Genomic DNA, 18,479 nt, shown 5'->3' on the forward strand with positions numbered 1-18,479 from the left:
AATTCCATTCGCAGTCGCATCTAGCTTCAGCTTTTGTTGTCCATGTCAATCTTACTCAGGGACAGCAGAGAGGCACTGCCCGAAGTCAGTGCCACTTCGTGTGTGGACTGTGGTGGGTGTGTGTCCCAGATGTCTACTACTATTATATTTCTGTTGCTACAACTGCTGGCGAGCATGTCCATGGGCTCTCTGAATTGTCCCACTGACGCGCCGATTCCACTGCAGTTTCATTTGGTTCGGGAGTGTCAACGGGCTTTGGCGGACGATGCACTGGCTCTGGAGAGCACATCATCCTTGGAGGACTGCGCCAACTTGGCCCGTGAATTGCATGGACTGGCCTTGAACTACGCTCCAGGTGGTTCAACGCGAAACAGGAATAAGTTTATTCAGCCGATCTCTGGCAACAGCTCCAGTGCCCGCCAAAAGGACTTGCGCAGCCGATTGACGGTATTTGAGCAGCCCGCAGAGTTCTTCAACTGTCATGTACTGCAGTGCCCGCAGAATAGCACCTTTGGGGGCATGGTCAATGACAGCCGCTTCGACTACTACAGCTTGTATGGCAGACCAACAACACTGCAGAATTATAGCTGTGTGCCAGAGGTTGGTCTTTTTCTGGTGTACACCCATCCCAGCAGCTATCTGAATGCATCCTTGGCGTGCAGCAACTCCAGCGAGTTCGACGGCAGCTTGGCGCACATCGCCTCCGAGTCTCGGACGAGAACCTTATCACAATGGCTGCTAGATTTTAACAGAAGTACGCGCCCAGTGCTGGAAGCAGAGCCTATGCCAGATATTTTCCTGGCCTATGTGGGACTAGCATATAATTGTACAACCTCCCTAAGCCTTCACGATTTCAGGAATGCTCAGCACGAGAGCTTGATGTGTTTTCTTTACAGGGCATGGGATGTTGGTCATCCAGGCCTTGGGTAAGAGTGTACATTTAGCCAAAGGTAACAGCAGATTCCAGCCATTGGTTCTTCCACAATTACAGGCTGCAGCGGGCCAACGCGAGTTGCGTTGCACTGACGCCGCAGGCCACCTGGCATGCGATCAGCTGCGAACGCGAACTACCTTTTATTTGCGAAATATTTACTGCGAGTCCAAGGAGCTGGAAGCGTGAGGCGGAACTGGATATCGGGCCGAATGCTGTGGCAGAGTGTCGTAATGATTGAGTCTGTGGTGCAGCACTGTTATTCGCAGCCGTTTTATTCACTTAAGCCGTTTTGAAAACACAAAAGCCAAATGTACTAGTATTATGTAGTGTCAGCCCACCTCCCGCACTCTATCGAACGTGAGTCGCAATGTTTGAAGGTTTTAAAACAAATAAAGTGCACACCATCGCAGCTGGAACTGAAGTCCTCCGGGTTTAGTGGTACTTGTAGTTCCTGTGGTGCTTCAATTTGGTGTAGTTGATCATATAGAAGAACGTCATGCTGGCCACGGTCAGCTGGAAGAAGGGTGCAATGCCAGCACGCTTCGGGAAAACGTACTTATGCTGCCAGCGCCACCAGGCACGGCTGACGGCACCAACAATGGCATTGGGGGTCTTGTTACGGCGACCAAACCAGGAGCCCAACTCGCCCAATTTCACCTGTCCGAATGGGACATCAGCTGCAAGCAAAGAAATTTAATTATGTAAATTACTTTGAATCTCGTCTCTCATCCGTGCCAATGTGCTCTGCTCGCACTTGGCCAGCCCTGCCGCAAGATTCTTGCGGTGAAAATTACGTAACTCTGAAAAATTGCTTACCTTTGCCATAGAAGCGGGCTGGGTCGTAGGGCCCATGCACCTTGGGGTTGTATTCAACTGGATAGTCACCGAAAGCCATCTCGCTGTGTTAAAAAAAATATATTTAATATTTTTCTTATGAAACGAAAAATTCGGTCCTGCTACTTACAAAGTGTGACAGTTCAGTGTGATTTATCAATAAAATACTCGTCTGACCCTCAAATATATACCGAAATATACCCTTTCCGTTTCAAAATATACCGTAAATATACCAAGCTAGCTAGCTGGGACAATTGTACAAAGACACTTTTCAGCACTAGAACTAGATCGCTCTTGAGTTCGTTCCGTTCCGATCGATTATGTTTTTCTCGTTAATATCATTTTCATATCGTTTAACAGCGACACATTTAAATAAAAATAAAAATTAATATCAGCAATTAGTCTGCTTGGAACCACTCTTCAAATTTAACATTGGTTAAATGGTGTGATAGGGTACACAAAATGTCCATACGCATAGCATAAATCGTATTGACCAGCAACAATGACGTCACATTCCGTACATACTTACGTTTTATGTTTTTACTTGTTTTGCTTGAATCCTGCTTTGTAAATAAGTCCATAATCCCGTGTGAAATTGATTCATCAATCATATTAAATTACGTGCGTATTGCCTAAAGCTCTAGCTAGCTTGTAATATTAAATCGAATATCAAAATCGGGGAATATGATTTATTTCGTCAGTGGCTCTGTCGAAATTTACATATATATGTAGTTAGTATGCTGCAAGAGTGTAGTTAGCGTGTAGTAAATCTATGTAAAACATCAACTTTTCCATCAAAAGACCATTAATTAAACCCTATATTATGGATAATCAATTAGAACTGAGTACCTAAAATAAGCGAATCTTTTAGGATATTAATCAATTTATCGTAGAAAATTATATGATCAGTACTGAGGCCTCCAGTAATTAGTATTTTCTTGATCAGAAAATCAAAATAGGGAAAATTCATCCATTTCGGTACATTTTGAAAATGATATTGTATATTCTGGTATATTTCTTAGGATAAGACGGTTTATTTTATCCATAAATCCGCGGTCACACTGTCCAGTATATACAGAAATCAAATACGATTTTTTTTGCAAGCCAGCCTGAAATTCAAATCAGAAACTAAGTAAATAAATATTAGAAGAAATAATAAACAATGAAAATGGAAGATCTCTTGACGAAGGGTTCGTCGTCGCCGCAGGAGGAAGACGATGAGGATGAGAAGGCGGAGCTGAAAGCAAAAGTCGCAATCGCCTCTGATGAGGGGGTGGAGAACGCTGAGGATGCTGTGGAGGAGTGTGTTGAAAAGGAAAGCGCGGGTGGCAAGAAGAAAGGCACGCGCAAAAAACGCTCCCTCAACTGGGAAGAGGCGGAGAGGGGACTGCTGCTGGAGGTTATCAAATCAAAGGTGGCGTTCGTTGAGAACCGCAGTGTGGATGCCAAGAGCATCAAAGCCAAGCGTCTGGCCTGGTCCCAAATCACCAAACAGTAAGTGTACATACATATATTGCGCAACGCAACAGAAATGTGTATTTTGGTACATATACTAAGAAACATTTCCATTTGCATTGCAGATTTAATGCGTTAAACTTTCGGCACCGACTGCTCGAGCAAATTCAGGTGCAATGGCGCAGCATGAAGAACTCGGCCAAGCGCGAGCATCAGCAGAAGCAGCCCAAGTCCGATCCCCTGGAGGGCATGCGTATGATCGAGTTTATGGAGGAGATGCAAAAGGATCCGGTTACAGCGCGGAGCCAAACCCGCGGGGCCAACACCAATGGCGGCACCGTGAGCACACTCAAGAAGGAACTGCTCGATATTGACGAAGATGAAGATATGCCGCTGGCCGCCTTGCCCAACTCAACGAACGCCAGTGAGGACACATTGCAGACATCTACCATGGCCATACCATCGCCACCCCCATCCACCGCTGGCGGGGATGGGGATTCGCAGCAAGAGAGCGCTCCTTCCCAGCCGCCCACCCAACGTCGCAAACGGGCCAAACCCAAGTCGACGGTCAATAAAAACGATTCCGGTGATATGGGAGAGGAAAACGAAAAGGCAGCTCCAGTGCGAAAGAGGCGACAGCGCAATGTAAGTTGGAGGATTGTCCAAGCAGCCATGAACACGAGCATTGCTAATAACGAATCGTCTTCCCCGGGACAGCTCTCGCAGGCACAGTCGATAATATCCGATGAAAATGAAGCGTCCACCACTGTTGCGCCTAGCACAACGCCCCAGCAGTTCTCGTCGGCGGCAACAACGGTTCCCGAAACGAATAGCCCGCCAGCCGCCACGCATGACCTCATTAGCAGCACGGATATGGAGCAAAAGTATAAACATGACCTCTTTAAGCTGCTGAAACAGGCCCGCCTGGCCGAGATAGATTATGCACGCCGCGAGCACGAACAGAAACTGCGCCTCGAGCAAATGGAGCAGGAAATTAAAATGGCATACTACCGGCAAGAGCAGGACTTGAAGCTTCGACACATGCGGGAAGAGCACGATATAAGGCTCCGGCAACAGCGGCGGGAGCATGAGGCGCGTCTTGGTATATACAGCCTCAAATGCACCGGACTGAACGGAAGCATACAGGAACAGATGCCCCTGCCCTCAGCGAAATGCAACGCCAAATTGGACTACAATAATGTCCACATGGACGGTGACACAGTCAAGCCATCGACCAGTGCTGAGGGGGCGCTGGCTGTCAGTGGTGCCTGCAATTAGTGGGCATGGTCGGGGGTCAGACACACTCTCGCAATACGAATTGCCAGCAATTAGCCTGTAAGTGTATTTAGAGGAAAACATCATCCAATACTTTAAAATTTAGCTTGAAATACGTTTAGCGAAATGTAGCCGACCTACTCACGGTCAGATGAATGATTTCGAAGACGAATGAATACGAATACTCAAAAAACTACACTCAAGATGCCACTCGGGCGCCGCCTGCCACGACAAATGGACTGTTTTTTGTGCATTTCGCACGACAAACCAATACGAGCATACAGAAAATGCATTTTCAATATAGTATTACATATATATTTCTACCGATTAAGCCTCCTGGACAAAACAAATGATCATTTCAAGCGCGGTTGTGTCGTACGAAACAAAAATACTCAAGCACACTCTGAATAAGTTCCCTTTTGCAAAACTGAAAAACGCAATCGACCCCCCAAGTCAGTATTCTCTATTGCCACTGTATTATTTTTACATTTTACATTTTTTATTTGTAAGTTTTTTTTTACAAAACTTACAATTAAGACACACATACATATACGTATGTGTAGGTACGGTACGTGTCGTAATTGTAAATCCCTGTATGTCTGTTCATACATTAACGAGGAGAATCTTTTATAATTATTATAATCATAAGTTACTGTACATCCGTAATGTATAGCGCTGTAATGTCCTGTCACTTTGCTTCTGCTTAATAAAAAGGCATAATTAAGGCGTGAGCGAAGTAAAATTAATCTAGATAAAGAAAATACAAATACATAGTGTGTAATTAACTCGCCAAATTTGTTTAAATAATTTTCAAACCCGCCCATATAGGTTTTATTATTCTAGCATATAAATGTGCAAGCTAAATAATAGGATCCTAAGTCAGTTTTCTAGGATAAAACTGAAAGTATGGAACATTTTGTGCATGATCAAGATTTTTTAAGTTAATATGTCAGTTTATTTCAGTAAATTTCTTTTAGTATTCAGTTGTTATTTGAAGTTATTGCTTAGTAAATTTTTAGAATCGTAGAATTTTTCTTAGTAGATAACAAATTTTGGAAAAAGATGAAGGACCTCGACGGGACCCTCGACTATATGGAAAATGCACGCTTTAATTATTTATACGCACCTGACATAGTCCGTTTGGAAAAGGAAACCATCTTTAAGAACACCGAACTGATGTGTGTCGTCATGATATATCACAAATTTGCGATGGAGAATGGGCCGCGGGCAAAATTTATGACGTTAATGCAGCTCAGTAGCGTTGTTGAAGATATATTTGGAATTTCCGATCGTGCGATTAACACCAACTTTGTGGCACGTATATCCTACGATCCGGACTACTATCATCCAGAGTTCTCACCCGATCGCCAATGCAATTTGCGGTCCTTTGTCAAGCTCTTTGAAATTTGTTTTTGCGATGATTTGGAAAAAAAGATGGTTTTTTGTTTCTCAGTGAGTAAAATCCAGTGCAAGTAAGTGGATTGGTATAATATGAATACTGGGTACATCTACAGGTATATGATAAGACTGATTTCAATTCACTGGACCGTGAGGTTGTCCAGCGCTATGTGGAAAAATTTTTCGAGGGCGATGACGAGGATGAGGTTTTTGAGCTGCGTCAAGTGAGTTTATGGCTGGAATTTATGGGGATTATATACCATTCCCCGTCTGATTTATTCGTAGGACATGGTGGAATTGATATTCATGAAGTTTGACTTGGATAAGGACTCTGTCATATCGGCAGACGAATATTACGAGGTGGTGCGCCAGCAGCCCATGCTGATGGAGTTCCTTGGTCCTGTGTTTCCCACGACTCGACAAAAGGACGTTGTGGCTCTCTGTGCTAATATAGTGTCCTGGCATGGTAACAAGAACGGAAATGAGTAATTGATGCATGTGTGTAACAAAATCAATGTAATAAAATTAGAGTGTAACAGTTATATGTAGTCGACCAGTGGGTATTTACAAACCAAGACGAATGGTTTTCTTAAAAAAAAAGAATTTTCAAACAGCATTATTTTCCGCGGCTTGACTCAAGGTGTTTGGTATATTTACGGTATATTTTGAAAATTATACGGTATATTTTGGTATATTTCTGAGAATAAGACGGTATATTTGATCGGTAAGTCCGCGGTCACACTGACGCACAAACAAATCAATCAATTAATCGGGTTTAATTGTGTTTCTGTTAATCACAAAAATAATGGCCACCGAAGATCATCTGCGACTGGCGAACATTGTGAAAAGCTGCCATGAGAGTCTGCGGCGGCTGACAAAGGAGCATGGAGCCCAGGTGGCCTGGCAGGAGCACACAAGTCCACAGAATGCGAAACGTCTGTTGGAGTACGCCAATGCCATGCGGGAGCTGGCATCCATATGGGAGAGCAACATGGAGAGGAATGACAGCAGCATGGAGTTGCAGGCCCGCAGCCGCATCAAGTGGGCCATTGACTACATAACCAAGTACTTCTTTACCGAGGGCATATACATGCAAAAGCGACAGCGGGAACAGAGATTGCTAAAGTCATACACAAGCGAACAGCAGCTGGGCGAAGTGACCTGCCAGTTCCTGGAGGAGCCACCAGACAGGTTGCGGGTGCTGGACGTGGGAAGCTGTTTCAATCCGTTTGCCAACTCGCCGCATCTGGAGGTGACAGCAATTGATTTGTGCCCCGCCACCGATGACGTGCTCCAAGCAGATTTCCTTAAAGTTGATGTTACGCCAGGACTCGCAGAGCCAGAGGTATGCGAGGGCAGCGTGAAGAGTCTGCCCGCCACCCACTACGAGTGTGTTATTTTCAGTCTGCTCTTGGAGTACATGCCCAGTGCTGAACAGCGCCTTCTTTGCTGCCGAAAAGCGTACGATCTTCTACGCCCCGAAGGTATACTCGTTATCATAACGCCCGACTCTCAGCATGTGGGCAAGAATGCGCACCTAATGAAGAACTGGCGCTACTCCTTGGCCAAATTGGGTCTGCTCAGGGTACGCTTCGAAAAGTTGCCCCATATCTCCTGCATGGTGTTCCGCAAGGCCATAAGCCTGGAGCTGTCTCGCCACTGGGCGAGCATTCATCGAGAGGAGGGCATGTGCGAAGCCATAAAAATACCGCAGGACGAAAGTTAGATAAGACAAGGGCCCCGGGCCCCATCTGTGTTGTTGTAAATATGTTCACGTCTACTTATTTATGACTTAACTTATCTGTGTTAAATGTGAGTTAATAATAATGGTTGACGATTTATCTATATCGTAAATATTCAAATGCTATTGCTTCTGCAACTGTGCACCAGCTAGCGCTGGTTCCGACTGTGGGAACAGGGACGTGCTGCTCTGACGCTTCTTCATGGCTGTGGAGGCACCCTGTGAGATTTTCATTATGTTGGGCGGCAGCGGCTTCTTGCGGTCTGCCTCCCATTCGGCGCGATGCAGGCGCTGGCGATGTTTGTACATGTTGGCATTCGAAAAGAACGTCATTGGACAGTTGGGACAGGTGTAGAGGACCTCTCCGGTGTGAGTGGAAGTGTGTTCCTGGAGGGAAAATACAATCTGGATTAGTCATCCATTGATAGTAGAAGACTGATTGATAGACTTACTCGCAAATCTTGGGGTCGCTTAAAAGCCTTTTCACACATTCCGCACTTGAACTTTCGTTCGCAGAGATGATTGTGGTAAATATGTCGCTTGAGGGCTCTGGAGTTTGTTGAAGTTTTGTTGCAGATGTGACAGCGATGCTCACCACCCGGCGGCTCATGCACTGTATTCATGTGCTGCTTGAGGCCGGACAGATGGCGCAGCCAAGTGCCGCAAATTTCACACTGCACGGGCTCGGGCTTGGGACGGGGCTCGTCGGAATGTTCCAGCTCATGATGCTTTTTGAGATTCGTTTGAGAGCGCAGTGTCTTGCCGCACTTATCGCACATGATGGCCGTCTCTGGGTCATGCATATAGCGCATATGCTCCTTCAGTTTGCGCTCTGTGGGAATTCTGAAACGGTAAAAGAATCAACATCAAGCTTGGAGTTTTAAATGGAAATCTTAGGACCAACTACTAACTTCTTATTGCACTCTGGACAGGTGAATTTGTAATCGGACTTGGCCACATGCTTGGACACATTGTGATATTCGATGGCTGCCTTGGTGGTGAAGGTTTTTGGGCACTTTTCGCACTGATATACCCTTTTCTCCTTGGGATCCGTCTGGTCGGGCGGAGTCGTGTGCGATTGCTCGTGTACCTCCAAGCTGCGGGAGTCCTGAAATACTTTTTCACATTGGGAGCACATAAAGTGGTCTGGATTCTGGTGAACCATCACATGTTCCGCCAAGTTTTTGCGTATCGTGAACTTCTTTCCGCAGCAGCTGACGTAGCCCGATTCGATGTTGTGAGTGAGTCGGTGATGTCGTCGCATGTCGGCGAAATTCTGGACCAGGAGATTGCATATTTCGCAAGACAGCTTTTTGAAGAACTTGATGATAATTTCATCATACTCATTTTGCTGGAGCTTGCGCCGTTCGATCTCCTCGCGGCTCATGCGGACGGGTGGAACCAAGGGCTTCGGGCGCTTTCGGTACTTTTTGGGCTTCACTACGACACGCTTGGGTATCTCAGCGTATCGCTCTTCCGGCTCAAAGTCCGGCAAACTGTTGTCCGAGTCCCCATCGCTGCTGTCACTGGAGGAGGAGCTGGCGCTGTCTTCCGTTCCCAAGACAGCCTCGGCGGCCACAAAGTCATTGTCATCATCATCGTCATCTGAGGCCAATTCCTTTTTCAGTCGATCAGGAGACTCGAGCTTGGGCATTGGTTTGCGGCCGCGCCGCGTACTTCTTCTCAGCTGACGGCCCTTGCTAGATCCGTTTCTCTCGGACGATCCATTCGAATCATTCTTAGCATCTGTGTTTAAGAAGTCCGCCAGCGGCACGTCTCCATCTGAATCACTACCAAGTGCCTGCTCATTCTTAATGCGCCGCTTCGGATTTGTGGGCCCATCCGAGTTTCCACTGGTCCTTTTCGTAGCAGTTTTGGGTTCAGTGTCCACCGGATCCTCCAGAAACTCCACCTTGGTCAGCGGCTCCAATTCGTTCACCTCCACCTTAACCGCGCTGGGGGCAAAGAAACCCTCGGACAGGGCATCCAGCTCAACCGCAAATAAGGGATTAATGGCCTCTGTCTCGCCACAGAACTCGATTGGAACACTTTTCGAGTCACTTTGCCTCTGCTGGTGCAGGATGTACACCCTTTGATGGAACTCATTGAAACTGCTCACGTTTTGCCAGCACTCGCGGCAGATCACCTCCGAATTATTGTCCGCAATGGGTAGCTGCAAGGGTCCAAAATTGAGACTTTATACTTGGGAATATGCAACTATTCATTAACTTGCCTCAAAGAACAGGAAATGTTTGCTAATAGTCTCCCTTATGTTGAGCCGCATCCCTTCTTCGGACAGCAGGCCATAGGAAGCAGCGGAAGAAGCCAAACAAAGAACACAGGCTGTCATGATGCTGTCCTATCAAATGCTAAGAAATCTGTTTTACAAGTCCAGCTCCATTCAGAATTTTATTTGTTTATGATTTTTGGCAAGAATTTGTTGTCAAGAGTGTGACCGCGGATTTTCGATTAAATATACCGTCTGAACCTCAGAAATATACCGAAATATACCGTAAATATAACGATGGAAGACAATTTTAAATATTTGTATTCTTGAATTTGTTTTACCCAAGAGATTTGTCTAACATATTTTCTTTCAGTTAATGGTGTCTCGTAAAAGTGGGAATTACCTTATTAATACATTGATTAAATACACCATTATATACCATAAATATACCTCAGCTCAATTTCGACGTCAAAATGTACCAAAAAGTATAAAAAAGTACACCGAAATAGCTACCAGAAAAATACCGCAGCACATGACAAAAAACAGCTGTGCGGTCTGCGCGTTTGATTAAAACGAGCCAAGAACTTTCAAAATTCCTTGTTATAGCAGTTAATTAATATCAACATATACTATCCTTTGATGGCTAAACGTAAGAATAAAAGGACCACAAGGCGGATACATCGTCATCTGCACAAACATGGACTGGCTTCACCCAAAGCCACGCGGATGCTGCTCAACAGGTCGGGTGCTGCCCTAGGCCTGCAGGTAGATAATTCTCGCGCCGAAACGAGAATCACGGTGAGTGCAGTCATAGCATATAAGAAAATATTATTAAATATAAGACGCGCATTTCCGATTATCCCGCGTGTGTTGATTGTTTGGTGTATTGTGTTGTTGATTGTTGTGTGAATTGAATTGTTGTGGTATTTGTTGTCACTGCGCAATCGCCGTAGCCAGGCAGCACAGCACCCAAAAACTTAAGTACAGACAAAAATTGAGCAAGTTCCCGAAAAACCTTGACACGAATCAGACCATCGCACACAGGAAAATCGAAGGCAGAAAAAGTCGCAATCGAATCCAAGTGGCCAAAAGCAGTTACACAAACCCACCAAAACTCAGCGAAAAATGGAAGAGATCTGGAAGAAAGTCTGCGCCCACTACGATGTGCCCGACCAGGTGGCCAATGAGTGGTTCACTCGCATCCAGCAGCATCTGAGTACCGACAGTCCCAGGCGAGCCTACCACAACTGGCACCAGATGATGCAGCGCAAGGAGTCCCACCTGGCCGAGTGCACCAATCCGAACATTGTGCTGGCTGCATTCTTTCAGTATTACCACTTTGATGGCAACCGCAGCTGTGTGGAGCAGAACTGCGAGGTATTCCAGGAATTCTGCAAGGCAGCCACCATCGAAGACGTGAGTAAAAGAGTGCAACATCATTTGACCATGGGCTATAGCTGGGTGTGTTGCGGCGTGTCTTAAACAGGATGATACCAAGAGTCTGGTGTGCAACCTGTTGGGACGCAAAACTCCCGAGAACGAAGTGCATTGGTGCCACGACGATGAGGCCAACTTGTTGCAGGATGTGGATCTGGTGGTGCTAGCGTAAGTATTTGCTTCTTCCCCCACAAACCACAAAACGAATTTGTTGCTTATCTGATCCACCATCTGATGGTCCACAAGTTCCTCGCCGGAGGAGTACAAGCACTATACAACGCTGCTACGTTCCGAATACGCAAATCTCAATGATGCGACATACAAGGCCATGCGCATTAAGGTTCTGGAGACACTACTGCTTATACCTTCGATATATGCAACTGGAGAGTACCATGATAAGTACGAGGAGCAGGCACGCGCCAATATACGCAGCGAAATACTCGAGCTGAAGAAGTAAGGCGTTTTTGCACGACTTGCTCAGATTTAGATTCCAAAGGGCTCTTTATTTGCTGCTTAGCTGTGTATTTAATTGCTATTTATGACTCACTCGAATGCATGTAATCACTACACAACCAAAACGGCTCGAAGGACAGAGATGTTGTACCTTGACAGATTGGGGCGTTTTTTTTTTTGAGTAGTCCCATGTATGGAGTCTAGAGAAATTTTAACTTAATTCAACCGAATTCAAGTGTAATCAAAATTTGTCTACTACTAGTTAGATTTTATGCCAATCTATACGTAAGCCCTTTTAACATAGCCAATAAACTCAACCATATTCCCACAATAAACACATGATAAATATGTATATCAAAAACAAATTCCAAAGCATGTCGTTTTACTAAAAGCACATTTTGAGAACTAGGGGCTGAGGGGCCCCGGGCACACAGTAAGTAGGAAAAGTAACATTGGATTCCTTTTCAAACATTTTTTAATAAATTTCTTTCCCGTTTCACTAGGCTTCAACACGGCAAGTTACAGAAGTCGCCAGCGGCAGCACCGCGATGCCACCAGTAGCTAACTTTAGAGGCCGCTCCGCTTTGCCAGCGGGAGATCAACCTGCTGGTTTCAAGAAATTCAAAGATGTTCGGGCCAAGGTGAGATTACGGCTAGGCGCACCATGGCGGATATTAAATAATTGCATTTTTATTATTGCAGAACTCGCCCAAGCGTTTGCAGCAGAACGCACAAAAGAAGAAGAAAATGGATCGGAAATACATCCAGAAACTGCTGAGCTCCATTAAGAAGAAGTATAAAATAAACAAAAGTCCTCACTTTAAGCGCAGGTTGGAGTTTCGAAAGGATCCGCCGGTTGAGGCAAAAGTGTTGCCCAAGCCCAAGTTTTATAGACCTCCGAAGGTAAGGTTGAGATTGTGTGTTGGACTTTGATCACTTATTCACATGCAACTCAGGCGAATGGCGGCTCAACTCCGAATCATCAAAATGATACCATTGAGGATGGTGAAATAATTGAGGAGTTACAAAGCAGCGATGACGATGACTGTGTGCTGCTGGACCCCCCAACGGCCTTCATAAGCATCGATGAAGATGAGAGGGATGACAAGCCCTCTACCAGTGACAAAAAGTTAAAGGCCTGCAAGCGTCGTGCCGAATTGCTCACCTCACCTCATCAAATACTGTTCAAAGACTGCCATCGCGAGACGGCGCTTCTGAGGAAATCGAAACCAGAGAAAAAATTGTTGTATTCCACGATGGCCAAAAAGGCCTGTCCAAATGCCTCGTGCATCGTCTTAGATGACAGCTTCGAATCGCCAAAGCCGAAGAAAAGCCTAACAATGGACGATTCTGTCATTGTTATCGATGATACTGCTACGGAGGACGACTTCATTCCGTTGCCACCCGACGAGCCAAAAGAAAACAGGTCCAAAAATAATAAAAAGAAAATCAAGAGGAGGAACAACCGCATGAACGACAGCCTGTTCACTACCGCCGAAAAGAAGGAGCTTGGTAAGTACAATATGAACACATTCAACCCCACCGATGAATCCGAGGAGACTGATAACGAGCCGAAATCAAATAAAAGAGCGGTGATCATCGATGGCAGCAATGTGGCCTTTGCGTAAGTGCTCCGCAATGACACAAATCCTAATGGATGTATCATAAATAACCCATTTTCAATACCCCGACAGACATGGCAATTCCAACATATTCTCCTCGGAGGGAATCAAATACTGCCTGCAGTATTTTGATAAAATGGGCCATAATGTCAAGGCTGTGATTCCGATGTTCCGCAAAAATGCGACCAAATCCTCGAATCCTGAACTACTGGATAAGCTGCACAAGGAGGGTAAGATTGTGTTTACGCCATGCAAGAACTTGCCTGGTCAAATGTCCACCAGCTACGATGATCGGTAAGCCTTAGATTAATTTTCTTACTCTCCATTCTATTAATTTGTTTCCCCATTCTTTAGCTTCATATTGCAGCTGGCGTACGAGTGGAATGCAGCTGTGGTGTCGAATGATAACTACAGGGATCTTATTAATGAGAATCCAGCGTTCAAGAAGATTGTGGAGACCCGTGTTCTTGGCTATTCTTGGTGCGACAACATATTCATACTCCCAAAGGATCCGTATGGACGCTGGGGGCCGACACTTGATCAAATACTAAAATGTTAATTACTTATTTAAATTCATTATTCCTTTTGTGTAAATTCGTTCAGTTTAGTTAAATCAGTTAAATCAATGAAGCGATTTACTTTTCTTGTATCTCTGCCCCTTCCGTGGCTCCTGCTTTCCTTTCTTGAATCACATCAAGAAATGAAAAGTTAACAACGAATTGAAGATAAGTTGATTTCAGCATTTAGTTGCTTAATCGAACATTTAAGCAACGTTTATTAGCACATAAGAATTACTGTACAAATTTCTCGTCTAGATAAGCATAAGCGTGTATAAGTATGAAATAAAATGTATGATTTCGGAGTCGAATGTTTCGGTTACATCACAGGCGGCTGACCGTTGACCAGGAAACGTTGTTGTGGTTGTAGTCGTGGTGGTGGCCACGGTTCCCGGCTCGTAAACTGGCGGCGGCTCATTGATGCCCACCTCCAGGTTGGTGGCAATGGTCAGTGTGGAGGCTGCATTGCTGACTCCTTGCTTATGTTCGTAGTATGCTGCCTCATCGTAGCTGGGCGGCAGATCCAAGGTCTTCGGCAGCACAGTTATCTGGTCGTTCTGGTCACTTACACTGACGCTGCTGATGCCGGCGGCACTGCTGGCACCGCCATTGCAGTTGTTATTCATCACGCTGATTTCCATCTCACGACGGGCTGAAGGAAGAGAAGGTTAAAGCGAGTAAGAAAACCACATTTAAAAAGCATTTTGAATTACTGTTAGCAACTGAACTGTTAAGTAGCTTTCAGCTGTTAAAACGATAGCTTTAAGCTGTTAACCTAACATAACTATCGCTGTTACCTCAGCTGACTCTGCTGTGACGTCACCCGAGCAGCTGTTGCCTGTCGGACCGTTTCTAAATAATTTCGTTGCTTCTATAAAGTGTCTGCTTTGTTGTTTACCTACGCGGCTGCAATACCAGCAGCGCCACCTAAAGCGCACAAAATCTAGTAAGTGAAACTATTTGCACAAGTTCGAAGCATTCGATCGGCTCACCTTCATTCACGTTTATGTAATACGCGTTGGCGCCCAGCAAAGGTGAAAGTTAAGGTGCATGTGGCATACATAAATCGAGAGATATGTAAATGAAAATGTATGGTCCGTGCTGTCTGGAAGATGCAACAGGTTTAGTCGCACTAATTTAAACTATCAGAGGGCCGCCAGTGACGGGTCCGAGTACAAAGTGCAAAGACCGAAACGAATGATTGAACTCTGACTCGTGGCTAATTCGCCAACTAATTTCGGGGTAATTAAGAGTGAAAGCCCTCCCCAAACACACAGCTCAAAGGCTAATCGGCATTGACAACCTGTTGACTTCACACCTGACTGGCTTCTCCCGCGCTGGCATTCCAACAACCGAAACACCACACAAATTTCAACACTTTCTTATCCACATTCCACAGCAGAAGCTGCTGCCACAGATGTTGTTGCGTCGCGTTCTTGGCTATGGCGTATTGGGCGCTGGCGTGGTCAGCACCGGCTTGAGTCTCCACAGCAACGACTACGATCCGAACTCGCTGGGAATTGTGCGCCTGTCGCGCTCCGCTGCTGCCGTCGTGGATGTGGCTCTGACTTACAAGCGGGAACTCTACTACAGGGAATGGGACAAGGAGACGCCCGAGTACAAGGCTGAGAAGAGTCGGGTGCACAAGATAGCGGCCGAGAAGCTGCTGAAACTGATATGCACCAACAAGGGAGTGTACATAAAGGTGGGGCAACACATAGGCGCTTTGGAGTATTTGCTGCCCAAGGAGTTTGTGCAGACAATGAAGGTGCTGCATTCGGATGCGCCACAGAATCCAATCGAGGACCTGTACAAGGTTATCCGGCAGGACCTGAAGTGCAATCCAGAGGATATATTCGATAGCTTTGAGCGGGAGCCGCTTGGCACCGCCTCCCTGGCGCAGGTGCACAAGGCACGTCTGAAGACCGGCGAGATAGTGGCTGTAAAGGTACAGCATCCGTATGTGAAGGGCAACTCCCGGGTGGATATGAAGACGATGGAGCTGGCGGTTAATGTGCTAGCCAGAATATTCCCGGACTTCAAGATCCACTGGCTGGTGGAGGAGTCCAAGAAGAACCTGCCCGTCGAGCTGGACTTCATCAACGAGGGCCGCAACGCCGAGAAGGTGGCAAAGCAATTCGAGAAGTTTAGCTGGCTGCGCGTGCCCAAGATCTACTGGCAAGTGAGCTCCTCCCGTGTCCTGGTAATGGAGTATCTGGAGGGTGGCCATGTCACGGATCTCTCCTACATCAAGAAGAACAAAATCGACGCTTTTGCGGTGGCCAATCGCATCGGCCGGCTGTACTCGGAGATGATCTTCAGTACGGGCTTCGTGCACAGTGATCCGCATCCGGGCAACATTCTGGTGCGACGCACACCTCAGCACAGTGTGGAGATTATCCTGCTGGACCACGGGCTGTACGCCAACTTGACCGACAAGTTCCGCTACGATTACTCCAAGCTCTGGCTAAGCATACTCAATGTGGACCGCAAGGCCATGCGACTTCACAGCGAGCAGCTGGGCATCAAGGGCGAGCTCTACGGGCTGTTTGCCTGCATGGTGACTGGCCGGCCCTGGGAGACGGTCATGCAGGGCATCACCAAAGTTAAATATTCCAAAGAAGAGGTGCGTTTATCCAAGTTTCTTCTCTTTGACTCTAATGCTGATTATTTGTTACCCCCTTTGCAGAAGAACACGCTACAAAACAACACGTCCATGGTGCTACCTCACATTTCGGATGTCCTGGAGCAGGTGGATCGCCAGATGCTGCTCATCCTCAAGACGAACGATCTGATTCGGGGCATTGAGTCGACGCTGCGCACACAGAACCGCATGACCGCTTTTTGGGTCATGTCCAAGTGCTGTGTTCAATCGTCGTATGCGGAGCAGAGGACACAGCTGGACAACTCGCGTTCGCGTATCCTCTGGCTGCGGCTGCACGAACGCTGGGAGCTGCTCAAATTGAACTGTTACTACCTCTACCTGGGACTGATTAACTTTGGTTTCCTCGAAGCACTCAAGCAGGTCATATAGCGATACCGGAATTAAAAGTACAAAACTGTTGACAAATTACCTCGCTGTCGCTGCAGAGCCAGGGCCCGGACTTGCGCCTGCCGCTTGCGTTTCATGGCACTCTTCAATGGGATGGGAGTAAGCGGAATGTTAGAAGGTGCAGATCCCAAGCCGATCTCAGCTTACCATAATCACAACCAGCGGTAGGAGGAAGATGAACAGAAACACCAGGGTGATATACATCACATAGTTGGAATAGTAGTACACATAGGGACCTTCCCACGTCGTGGTATATCCGCCACCATTGCTGGCCCACCCAGCGGGAGTTGGGTCCACTGTGACATTACTAATCGACGCAGTAGTGCTTGTCAAATTTGCAATTGTGGTCGTAAAGGTGCTAACCGTACTATTAATAGCGGGCGCCATATTACACTCGATATAATATTTTCTTGCCTATCTAATTTGTATTTTGCGTAACACGAATCGAAGTGTATCAATTCCTTCGCAGGCGACGCGGCGAAGCTCGATCGAACTGACTAGCTAGACTGGCCCGAACGGTTGGCGGCCAGCACCGAATTGATGGCCCATCCGGGCATGGGTCAGACTTACACACACCCGCACATATTTGCTTTGTAATCATTAGCTGATAAGGTGACAAAGCAGCAAGCAACAGCAACCCGAGCCAGGGGCTTACTTACGGCTGGTTGTGATTTCTGTTCGGTTCTGTTTTCTGTTCGTTGTGTTTTGTGCCTGGCAATTTATCTAATGAGGCGATATGATAAATGTGCGCAAATAGATATATATCTGTTGACATGGACAACCATTTATGCGAGTGTGTGTACGATACTGCATATACGAGTATGTACATATGTTTGTCTGTATATATTGAGAATGTATTTCATGATTTATGGAGAATGGGCACTCCTCGCGGGCAACACTACAACAGTTCAGTGGCCCAACTCTGGCAAATATTTATGTTTGTTCTCAAGAACAACTAGCCCACTCACCTGGCTCATCCTTGAGGCTCTGCGACTTCGTATAGGAGCGCCAGGTAATCAGCAGCACCTGCAATAGATACTTGATAGTTGGGGAAACTAGGAGCAGCAGTAGAAGGAGTGTTGTGCCCACTTACACGCAGCAGGAAGATCATGAAGCCCAAAAAGCAAAGGCTGAGAAGCACTGCCCCAAGATTATCCATTATATCCAAATCAGTTAACACTTGGTTGCTTTGGTGGTTCGATTTCTATCCACCGGATGAGTGGGTGCTCTGTGAATCACACTAAAGCCTCTGGCATATGTCAAGGCTCAAGATAAGATATGGCTCTAACCGAACTTGATTACATTTTAAGCGTTTGATCGACTTTTTAGCGGCACTGTCTTGGCCGTGACTCCCCCGAACTGGCCACGTCACGTAGAATTGCGTTGCGAATCGTTGCAGAACTGTGCCAACCGCCAACTGATTTCCAAATGGCCAACCCACAGATTGTGCTCGTTGTGTTATCATCGCCAGATTGCTCTTTTATGCATGTGCCT

At 46.3% G+C, this 18,479-nt stretch overlaps 9 protein-coding genes across 16 annotated transcripts; 6 read left to right on the plus strand and 3 right to left on the minus strand.

Moving 5' to 3' along the window:
* Positions 1-5: 5 nt before the first annotated feature.
* Positions 6-1,614, plus strand: LOC111074247. Its single transcript, XM_022366971.2, has 2 exons — positions 6-926; positions 992-1,614. The coding sequence occupies exons 1-2, from the start codon at positions 43-45 to the stop codon at positions 1,170-1,172; spliced, it is 1,065 nt and encodes a 354-aa protein (XP_022222663.2). The 5' UTR covers positions 6-42; the 3' UTR covers positions 1,173-1,614.
* Positions 1,174-1,965, minus strand: LOC111074249 (putative ATP synthase subunit f, mitochondrial). Its single transcript, XM_022366974.2, has 3 exons — positions 1,899-1,965; positions 1,751-1,833; positions 1,174-1,611 (listed from the first exon to the last, which is right to left on the minus strand). The coding sequence occupies exons 2-3, from the start codon at positions 1,827-1,829 to the stop codon at positions 1,367-1,369; spliced, it is 324 nt and encodes a 107-aa protein (XP_022222666.1). The 5' UTR covers positions 1,830-1,833; positions 1,899-1,965; the 3' UTR covers positions 1,174-1,366.
* An 854-nt stretch (positions 1,966-2,819) lies between these two features.
* LOC111074244 (ABC transporter F family member 4) lies at positions 2,820-5,292 on the plus strand. 3 transcript variants are annotated; one of them, XR_002607796.2, is made up of 3 exons: positions 2,820-3,262; positions 3,349-4,558; positions 4,605-5,292. XR_002607796.2 is itself a non-coding variant. In XM_022366969.2 (3 exons), exons 1-3 carry the CDS (start codon positions 2,931-2,933, stop codon positions 4,499-4,501), a joined length of 1,413 nt encoding a protein of 470 aa, XP_022222661.1. In that variant the 5' UTR covers positions 2,824-2,930; the 3' UTR covers positions 4,502-5,290. The 3 variants fall into 3 exon arrangements, 1 of the variants encoding a protein (XP_022222661.1); XR_002607795.2 differs by having other exon boundaries at positions 4,621-5,291; XM_022366969.2 differs by having other exon boundaries at positions 2,824-3,262; positions 3,349-3,868; positions 3,941-5,290.
* Positions 5,293-5,471: 179 nt separating this feature from the next.
* Positions 5,472-6,438, plus strand: LOC111074248. The gene is made up of 3 exons (XM_022366972.2): positions 5,472-5,950; positions 6,013-6,120; positions 6,182-6,438. The coding sequence occupies exons 1-3, from the start codon at positions 5,561-5,563 to the stop codon at positions 6,383-6,385; spliced, it is 702 nt and encodes a 233-aa protein (XP_022222664.1). The 5' UTR covers positions 5,472-5,560; the 3' UTR covers positions 6,386-6,438.
* Positions 6,439-6,630: 192 nt separating this feature from the next.
* On the plus strand, positions 6,631-7,747 carry LOC111074325 (S-adenosylmethionine sensor upstream of mTORC1). The gene has a single exon (XM_022367061.2). It carries the CDS (start codon positions 6,702-6,704, stop codon positions 7,620-7,622), a length of 921 nt encoding a protein of 306 aa, XP_022222753.2. The 5' UTR covers positions 6,631-6,701; the 3' UTR covers positions 7,623-7,747.
* LOC111074319 (transcription factor grauzone) lies at positions 7,637-10,109 on the minus strand. Its single transcript, XM_022367047.2, has 4 exons — positions 9,871-10,109; positions 8,549-9,810; positions 8,090-8,480; positions 7,637-8,024 (listed from the first exon to the last, which is right to left on the minus strand). Exons 1-4 carry the CDS (start codon positions 9,985-9,987, stop codon positions 7,761-7,763), a joined length of 2,034 nt encoding a protein of 677 aa, XP_022222739.2. The 5' UTR covers positions 9,988-10,109; the 3' UTR covers positions 7,637-7,760.
* Positions 10,110-10,372: 263 nt separating this feature from the next.
* Positions 10,373-14,238, plus strand: LOC111074321. 5 transcript variants are annotated; one of them, XM_022367053.2, is made up of 6 exons: positions 10,379-10,662; positions 12,258-12,395; positions 12,457-12,657; positions 12,711-13,378; positions 13,449-13,670; positions 13,731-14,238. In XM_022367053.2, the coding sequence occupies exons 1-6, from the start codon at positions 10,504-10,506 to the stop codon at positions 13,933-13,935; spliced, it is 1,593 nt and encodes a 530-aa protein (XP_022222745.2). In that variant the 5' UTR covers positions 10,379-10,503; the 3' UTR covers positions 13,936-14,238. The 5 variants fall into 5 exon arrangements, with proteins under 5 accessions (XP_022222749.1, XP_022222748.1, XP_022222747.2 ...); XM_022367054.2 differs by lacking the exon at positions 10,379-10,662 and adding an exon at positions 11,763-12,187; XM_022367057.2 differs by lacking the exons at positions 12,258-12,395; positions 12,457-12,657; positions 12,711-13,378; positions 13,449-13,670; positions 13,731-14,238 and adding exons at positions 10,818-11,280; positions 11,351-11,469; positions 11,548-12,158 and having other exon boundaries at positions 10,373-10,662.
* On the minus strand, positions 14,169-17,526 carry LOC111074326. The gene is given in 4 exon segments (XM_022367063.2): positions 14,169-14,286; positions 14,288-14,585; positions 17,008-17,068; positions 17,133-17,526. Coding segments are annotated over 4 exon segments (633 nt in total). The 5' UTR covers positions 17,373-17,526; the 3' UTR covers positions 14,169-14,252.
* On the plus strand, positions 14,740-17,030 carry LOC111074324 (aarF domain-containing kinase 1). Of its 2 annotated transcripts, none has more exons than XM_022367059.2 (3): positions 14,740-14,879; positions 15,333-16,559; positions 16,623-17,030. In XM_022367059.2, the coding sequence occupies exons 2-3, from the start codon at positions 15,351-15,353 to the stop codon at positions 16,965-16,967; spliced, it is 1,554 nt and encodes a 517-aa protein (XP_022222751.2). In that variant the 5' UTR covers positions 14,740-14,879; positions 15,333-15,350; the 3' UTR covers positions 16,968-17,030. The 2 variants fall into 2 exon arrangements, with proteins under 2 accessions (XP_022222751.2, XP_022222752.2); XM_022367060.2 differs by having other exon boundaries at positions 15,336-16,559.
* Positions 17,527-18,479: the final 953 nt, after the last annotated feature.

The sequence above is a fragment of the Drosophila obscura genome, unplaced genomic scaffold (assembly GCF_018151105.1).
Source record: "Drosophila obscura isolate BZ-5 IFL unplaced genomic scaffold, ASM1815110v1 contig_17, whole genome shotgun sequence".
NCBI classification, from domain to species: Eukaryota; Metazoa; Arthropoda; class Insecta; order Diptera; family Drosophilidae; genus Drosophila; species Drosophila obscura.